The 9194-nt window shown below is 38.5% G+C and overlaps 1 protein-coding gene across 1 annotated transcript; it reads left to right on the top strand.

Moving 5' to 3' along the window:
- Positions 1-308: 308 nt before the first annotated feature.
- LOC141484242 (uncharacterized) lies at positions 309-1551 on the top strand. The gene is made up of 2 exons (XM_074179323.1): positions 309-566; positions 626-1551. The coding sequence occupies exon 2, from the start codon at positions 627-629 to the stop codon at positions 1431-1433; it is 807 nt and encodes a 268-aa protein (XP_074035424.1). The 5' UTR covers positions 309-566; position 626; the 3' UTR covers positions 1434-1551.
- Positions 1552-9194: the final 7643 nt, after the last annotated feature.

Genomic DNA, 9194 nt, shown 5'->3' on the forward strand with positions numbered 1-9194 from the left:
GGAAATTAAATTCTCTTCAACTTTTGTCATTACTATTTTTCGTGTAAATAAGTGTAATAAATTCAATATTATGATAATGAGATTCCACCACTCATTTCTCAAAAAATATCGATTCTACATACACTTTGAACATTAAATACCCCCATTATTGATTTTAATAATATAGATTTACAAAAAATAAAGATTTTTTTCTCCAGTCACAATTCAAGTAGATGACCAATGCCGGTTCTATGACTGAGGATGACCAATGCCGGTTCTATGACTAAAAATTTTTAATTTTATGTTTCATTACAAAAAAAATTTTAACAACACACTGTAGTCCCCGCCCACTCTCCTCCACTTTTAGCCCCGCCCCCTTCCCACCATTGCTCGCCTCACCCCACAATTGCGCATGCGCGCCCCCACCTCACTCCCACCACTCCCACTTCTGCCTACAACCTGAGGAGCACACTTCTCGGCATTCAGTACGACAAGTCTTCTCATCGAGTGCAGTCCAGCTACAGCAGTCTACTACAACACCAGTCTAATACAGCAGTCTTCTACAGTCTACAACAAGCGAATTTTGAGTAAGTGATCAATGTTACTTTTTCATAACAACTAACTTTGTATTATTTTACATTTTCAGAATGGAAAACTACACGCAGGAAATCGACAACGCTGTGGCATCGATCATACCTGTGGATGTTGAGGTGGAGCGACCAGGCAGCCCTGACATGTTCGAGGGAGACGAGGTGGCGATGGTCCAAGAGGTGAAGGCTTCAACTTCGGGTGGTGTGCAGCGGCCACGCAGCCCTGTCTCATTCCAGGAAGACAGGGTTGTTAACAAAGCCAAGCGGCAATCTGCAGCTAAGGTTGGTCCTATTCAAAGGTATAGGAGTAAATGCAATAGGACTAACCCTTATGCAGGTAGTTGGTCGACCGCCAAAAGGAATCCTCCGAGACGTCCCACACCGCTCGCATTGACAGTGGAAAGACGGAGGGCATATAAGCCGGTGCCGAGGGTGCCATCTCCAGGTGAAATCCTCACCCAATTTGCACTATTAGCGATGTTGACACCCATGGAACTCACACCGGTGCCTGATCCTGCCATGGAGGTCGTGCCACCAGTGTCGAAGCCTGCCGGGGAGATCGCGCCACAAGTGCCACCAGTGCCGGAGCCTATCGGAGAGGTTAACCCCCAGGAGATGGAAACTTTCCTACACAGGTGTAGGGATGTTGCACTCGCTTCACGAAATAGTGAGGCCGCGTTGGCTAGCATTTCCCGGGAGGAGAATGAAATTGCTAGCCAACGGCGCGAGTTGTTAATGAGGATGGCCGAGCTAGATCGTAGGACTGCAGCTCTGAAGGAAAGGCGGAAGGTAGAGACCTCTTCGATAGAGCTCAATAATGAACTAAAAATATTTATAAAGAAATTTTTAAATAAAGGGAAATAGTTTTTAGGTCAACTAGGATAGTTTTAGGATAATTAGGTAGCATGTTAGTTTTAGGTTTGTAATTATAATTTTAGGAATAAAAAACAAAAAAAAAACAAATGAAAAAAAAAGTGAAATAAAGGGTGTACATTGTTTTGGTTTGGTACACATTGAACAATGCGATGGTTGGAGCATTTTTCTTCACTTCGTCTTTTCATTATTTTTCTTCTTTTCCATTTTCAATTCCAAGTTCTTTCATCCCCACTCCTCCCCACTCCCTTTCAAAAGTATAAAAGTAGGAATTATCTGTTGGAATATTCAGTTGATCAGCCACCTCCAACATGGAACCTGATTCAACTACTGAGCCCTATAGTGTCCCGGAGCCTCAAATGCCTTACTATGCATATATACAGGAAGGATTCGTGGACTCCACAACGGCACCTCATGACATTCCATACGAATTCAGGAATCATGACTACAGGGTGCAGGTTCAGCATGTCACTGGGAGTGATGAAGCTGACCTATCGGACGGGGATTATCCGGATCCCTACCAATGGGATGACGAATGGGGTGACCCACCGCCTGGAGACATCACAGATGAGGATGACGACGACGACGACGATGACGCTGGCGACATCAGACTTCCACCATCCCCAATCCTTATCGAGGACAGTCCTCCGCCATCTCCCATCCTAATTGATGACGATGATGTCCTAAATTCCGACGACGATATGTAATCGTTTCCCTGTTTCTCCCACCCTTTCCTTTCCTTTCCTTTCCTTTCCTTTCCTTTCCTTCCTTCCACGGAGTACACACTTTTTTGGTTGGTGTACACGAGGCACTGCGAGGCTGGGGCAGTGTCTTCCTCCCTCTCTCTCATTAGTTTTTCATAATAATCACTTAGAATTTCTCATAATAATCGCTCAGAGTTTCATGAAGATCGTCATTTTTAATGTTTTCGAATCTCAAACACTGTTCTACATTTACACTTCACCCCCTCCGTTTTATTTCTTCCAATATAAATATAGTATCAATCCCAGTTCTACATCATTCTTCCACAATGTCGATTGCTGATTCCACCACCGAATCGATGAGTGTACCAGAGTCTTCTATGATGAGTACAGGACCCATCCAGGTACATGAAATCGATTCTACGTTTGATCATTTCAGTACAACCTTCGCATCTACGATCTTCCTGATGATTTCCCGGAACGTATGCAAGAGGAAGTAGATGAGTTAGACGATCTACAGGATAACGAGCTAGATGATCATGCGGACGACATAATTAGTATATCATCTGATTCAGATGAATCTGATGAATATGAGGACGACATCATCAGTATATCATCAGATACAGATGATTCAGATGATGACACCATCATGATTGTTTCTGATGATGAAGAGCGTTAGTCCATACCATTGTATGGATTAATAGGAAAAACAGCCCTTTTAAGGGCTACAATTAAAGACAATAAACAACTATTTTCAGAGCTATCATTATACTTTCAATCAGAAATAGGTTAACACTATAGTCAAAACTTATGTGAAAGTATCATCATCCAACTCTGTAGTACTCATCATTATATTCAATGATTGAGAAATTACCAACTTCGACTTTTCAGTCAAAGTAGTACTCATCATATACACAGATATTCGATGATAAACCAAATCCTAACTTCGACTTTTTAGTCAAAGTAGTCATTTATCACATAATCTGTGAATTCTACTACTACCGTTTGTGTGAATAATGTAGCCCTGGAAAGGGCTGTTTTTTTTTTGACCAGTAGGTCCACGGTTATTGTGCCACAGGTTGGACATTATTACATATAATACATGTAGATACTCGGGTGAAGTTTGTTAGTGGCCTCTCGCAAGCTTCACACCACTTTTGTCCCATTTCCATAATTGAGACAGTGTTGTGGGTGTTGACATGGGCATACCACCCTCCATTATTGTTTCTATGCGAATTAAACCGAAAGCAGCACCAGCAAAGTTTTTTGTTCTCTCCATCTATTGTGCTGATCAATACGTATGCATCCATTGCACAATACAAATCCAAGGGATCTTCCAATGTCTCACTGACATTGAGCGTTCGCATACTGATCCTCAAAGCACCATCGCCTTCAGTTGTGTCAGCTTCTATCCCTTCATCATCTCCTTCTTCATCCATGACCCTCTCAAACTCCATCACGTCATCATCTTCGTCGCTTTGGTTGGCCTCGTTTTCAACTTCGTCTATCTCATCTTCATCGACTCCAACATCTTCTGCTTCAACTATCACTTCCTCTAGCGGAACATTGACATCATCATCATCTGATTCGTCTATCCAATTGTTTTCATCAACAGCAGATATTCTATTTAATGCAGCATATATTTTTGCAGAATTCATCTTGTTGTTGTTTGCTCACAGTTGTAGAGAGTGAATGAATGAACTTCAGGATCGCAAGTCGACTTATACGATTGAATAGGAAACGGAAGTGGTACGACTCCCACCTATCACTTGACTCGTTTTAAGTGGGAGAGAAGGATATGGCATCTCTAGTCGATGAAAAAGTGGGCTAGTTGACGAAAGAGCGCATGCGCTAGTTTATTTTCTTCTATAAAAGGTGAAGTATCAGTAACATCATCACCTTTCCTATCCACATTCTATTGCTATCACATATCATTCCTTCAAACCTAAATAATCATTATCATGAGCTCCATGCCACTATTGATTGCTGAAGATGGTTCACCACTTGTTGATATCGATCACACTAATTTTGAAAATATTCCAGTATTACATTTACAGTCTCAAGACTCGATAAGCGATTTTGATATTAGCGACTTCGTTAACTTCGCAGATGTGCCGGAACCAATTCAACAAATTATCGTTGAAACTCCAATCATTTCACAATCATCATCATCCAAACACCCTTCATCTACCCCCCCTCTTGGTGTTGATAAAAAATCCAGAACTATCAAAAGGAAGGTTAATAATGCATCTTCATCGATTGTCACTGAGTTGAAAGAAAAAAAACAATCGAAAAGTGGTTTGCGGGAGAAAAAGCCCACAACGAAAAGTGACAGATCGAAGAGGAAGACAAAATGTGAACCCTAAGAAATGAAGAGTGATTTGATGACTGAATCGCTATCTTCTTTCACTCCATTACTTCGGTTTGGAGATATGAAAAAGAATGCGAAATGCCGTCTTGTAAAGGCGCAAAAGGCTATTGCTGAACATGAAAAGAGTGAGCAAGCTATTAGTGTCAATAAGGACACTCTTCAAGCATTAGATGCTAAGATTGCATTAGCGAAAATTGAATTGGCTAACATGAGCAAAGAAGCAGATGAACTACGTTCAAAAATCATGAAAGATGACAAATTCAATCAACGTTCGAAAATGCAAGCACAGGCAGAGCTTGAGGAGTCGACTCGACTTTATGAGACGGCATTATCAGTGAGAGATAATTGGCGAAAAGAGTTGGAGAAAGCATTTCAAAGTGACAGCGATTAGTTTTGGGAATGGTATTGTGTTCTCAATATTGTGAGTTGAAAAAAATTTTAAGCGGGAATGGAGTATACAATTAATTTGGTTTGGTATACACAGAACATTGCGAATGGTTGGGGCAATGTTTACCGCTGCAATATTTTTTCAATTCACTTACATATAATTGAAATGAAAACAATAATGAACTTTAACATTACTTTATTCATAAATACATCATTAGATACATTTAAAGCATATTTGATTCATCAATCCAAGAATTCTGTTCACTAGGAAGTCCTAACCACTTTACATATACTTTATTTTTCCTTTTCTTCAGCACTTTCTCGATCAGATATACGTCAGGATTTTCGGTTCGCAATAACTCTTCTTCGTAAAAACATCCTCTAATAGGTTGTTCATTCATATCTTCAAGATTATAGGTTGTGGGAAAGGTTTTATTGATTTTAACAATTTCGAAGAGTTCCGTGGTAAAGTTCGCAGTGTAAGACTTTTCAAAAATATTTTTGTATTTGCTTATTCGTACAATATCATTCAATCGGAATTTGGGTTTACTTTGTTTTTCTCCAACTCCATTGATACCTTTGAATATCATTCTTGTTGATGGATCAACATTAATGGGTGCCATACCTATTGTACGATGAACTTTATTGTTATATCTACTAGTTATAGTTGGAAGAATATCAAGCCATTTGTGGTGACCTCTCATCGAAAATTCCTTGTAGAGCCACCCCTTTATTGTACGAATCACTCCTTCTGCTATAGCTGCCTCCTTTGTGCTAAATGTTGAATAATGATTGATATTATATTCTCGCATGAGAGATGTGAAGCTTTTATTGAAACATTCTTTCCCTTGATCGCTTTGTATGTGTTTGGGGAAGTATTTGGCTTCTTTCAGTACATGTTTCATTGCATTAGTTACTGTACTACCTGTTTTATCTTCAACTGCTACAGTCCACAGATATTTGGAGTAACAATCTATCACTACAAGTATATATCGGTATCCTTCATTACTTTTTGCATAAGGTTGCAGTTCAGCTAAATCTATTTGCCATAGATCTGCAAAACCTTTGATGGTGGTTATTTTTCTACGAAAATTACGTCTTGCAGGTTTATGTAATTCATTAACAACTTGTCGTTTGACAAAACTTATTTCATTAGTCATTCTATTTCAATATGATTAAAGAGAAAATGTGATAATGTTACTGCATCGAATGATGATGTGACAGTGATCATTACATGTGAATATGTTAATATATTATACCTTCTTCACGTAATTCTTCAATTTTTGAAATTATTTCATTGTCATGTCCTGTATGACCAGCTGACTTTGAAGCTACCAATAGTCGTAGGCGAGCAACTAACTCTTTCGGTGAATTCCAGTACACATAATTCACAGGTTTAGAATTATATATTTTCTCCATTTTCACTCGTTTGAGTGCTCCACCAATTTTACTTCTACTTCTTATTGGATATTGTCGTGAGTCTAATAGAGGTTTGATAACTTCACGAAATTTTTTAGAATTTGTATTTTTAAAACCATTCTTCTGATGATATTGTTTATACGGAGCATTCGTTATTTTCAATATTTTGGAATATACTTGACGAGTTTCTTTATTATCAACATCTCGTGGATTCTTCAAAAAGATCATATCATACAATTCTGGACTACCTGCGCATTCATATTTTTTCACTTTATTAGCATCCCAAAATGAAATGTTTCCATCTTTGAAATGCACCACTAGACTTCCCATTTTCAGCTTTTGTGTAATAGGATCCATACGTACGCCAAATGTTCCATCATATGCTGGATTTCTAGATTTTACATTATTCAAATGTTTCATCAAAACATCTTCACCACTTTCATTCATATCAGGTGAGGTGTCAGGATCCGAGGAATCGATGTGGGACGATGATGGTGTTTCGAATAGAGTTGTTCTCATATCGTTTCGAAGTGTGCTCGTGTCACTATTCACAGATGATACACTAGCAAAAGATTGTTTTCTTCCTATTGGAGTACTCATGGGATAATTTGAAGTAGATTGAACAGTTCCATGATTTGGTGATAACACTGGTGATTTAGAAGTAGCGTTTGATGATAAAACATTCAATGGTTTCATTATGGGCTCATACAATCTTTCAAGTGTCGTACGATTTTCAATATTATCATTCTTGATAGAGTTGAATTTCTGCCTGACAGCTTTTGTTGTCTCTACTAGTTGACGTTTCAAATTCATTTCATTGTTTTCATTTTCAGAATCTTTTTTTGTATTCATAATGCCCTTTTTTAAATTATAGCCTAATTCGCTGATGAAGTGACCTCTACAATATTCAGTGATCGAATAAGTGTAAAAAACAAGATCATGGGTATATAAAACTATCGAATCCTTTGCGATATCTACCTTCATCTATTTTTCTATCCTTTTCAATGACTAGAAATCCATATTGGTCCCCCCAGCATTTAACACACATCAATTGGAATTGTTTGAATGTTACATCGGGTGAAACATGATCTGAATAAATGTGATGTAAATTCGTCTCATCTTGTTTGAACATTATAATGAAATTGGTATTGTCACGCACTAACTGTTTGGGTACCCGTGAGTATGTCTGTGCTAGATAAAAACAATCAACATCCTTATGACGTCCCATACAGAAATATGATCTAATAATATCTTGCTTTTCACATATCACATCATCGAAAATGAAAACAGAATTAGGCTTAGCGTCGGAGGGTTCCACTATTTCTGCATTATTGCTGAATGTATAAAAACCTAATCCTTTTATAGGTTCCAAAACACTTCGCAAGTACTGATATTTAGGTTGATTGAGTGATTTCGAATAGAGATACACATTTCTAAATCTCAGTCCTTGTGGATGTGTTAATAGTGATATCATTGCATTCGTCTTTACACAATTTGAAGGTCCTATAATGAGTCCTCGAACTGATGATGGAAGTAGTGGACCATGTCTGAATACCCTTTGTCCATTCAATCCACACCCAAATTTCTCATCTAGATTATCTACAGCAAACTTATCTTTCTGTTTTACAATGCGCATCGTGCCGTGGTTGGAGACTATATAAATGTTATTAGCTTATTCATTTCAATGTGTACCATCAAACGATACGGACGTATTGAAAGTGATCGTAAAATTAAAAGAGGTTGTGGTTTTGTTAATGATTTAATAAACAAACTTCCTTTCGAATTACATCTACCCGGAGGTTATCAATACTGTGGACCGAGTACAAAATTGAAAGAACGTTTAGCTCGTAACGACCCTGGAATCAATAAATTAGATATTGAATGCAAAAAACACGATATTCAATATTCTAAGCATCCATCCGATCTTGCAGCAAGACATTTAGCCGACAAAGAACTTGAATACAGCGCTTGGCATAGGGTTGAATCGAAGGACGCGAGTATTGGGGAAAGAGCAGCTGCATTACTTGTCACCAACATTATGAAAGCGAAAAGACATATGGCCATGGGTTGTAGTACCAATAAGAAAAAATGTAAGAGGAAACAAACGAAGAAAAATAAAATTAAAAAAGTTGCATTTGGTGCTGGGATAGTCCATAAAGTGCGAAATGTATTGAAGAAAGCTGGTGGGAATCAATTTGTGACGAATAATAGCAAAAAAGCTATCACTGTGGCATTGCAGGCGGCACGTAAATACCTTAAAGCTGCCGGTGGAAAGAAGAAAATCCGCACACCACGCATAATTCCTGTTCCCAAGTTGCTGGACTATCCGCACTAGGAAGTTTGGCGGGAGCCGCTGCTGGTATTACCAAGGCCGTGAATTCGGCAAAAGCCAGCAGAGCGGCTTTAATGGAAGCCAATCGTCACAATGAAACCATGGAGGCTGTAGCATTAGGCAAACGCGGAAGTGGAATATATCTCAAACCATGCCGTAAAGGTTTAGGACTATATTTAAAACCATACAAAGCCACAAACAAAACAAAAAACTAATTGAACCCCTACCTCAGAGGCCTCTTACTGATCTCGATCTCAGTTATTATGCACAAAAAATGAAAATTCCACATTTTCGTGGTGTTTTTATGCGTGATAGATTACCATCTTCAGGTCCAAAACAAAACGAGACAGCTATTGTTAATTTAGATGGAATAAGTGGACCAGGAACACATTGGGTGGCATATAAAAAATGTGGGAAAGAAGTCACATATTTCGATAGTTTTGGAGATCTACCCCCACCATTGGAATTGACTCGATTCTTTCGAAAATGTTCGAATGTAAAAATCAAATATAACTATGATCGACAACAGAAATTTAATACAG

This window comes from Leptinotarsa decemlineata, unplaced genomic scaffold (genome assembly GCF_025532065.1).
Source record: "Leptinotarsa decemlineata unplaced genomic scaffold, Ldec_3_MD MMD2_tig00005178_RagTag_RagTag, whole genome shotgun sequence".
In the NCBI taxonomy this organism is placed as follows: Eukaryota; Metazoa; Arthropoda; class Insecta; order Coleoptera; family Chrysomelidae; genus Leptinotarsa; species Leptinotarsa decemlineata.

What these genes read in the sequence shown, in the direction of transcription:
- LOC141484242 (XM_074179323.1), top strand. Translation starts at nt 627, where the DNA reads ATGGAAAACTACACGCAGGAAATCGACAACGCTGTGGCATCGATCATA.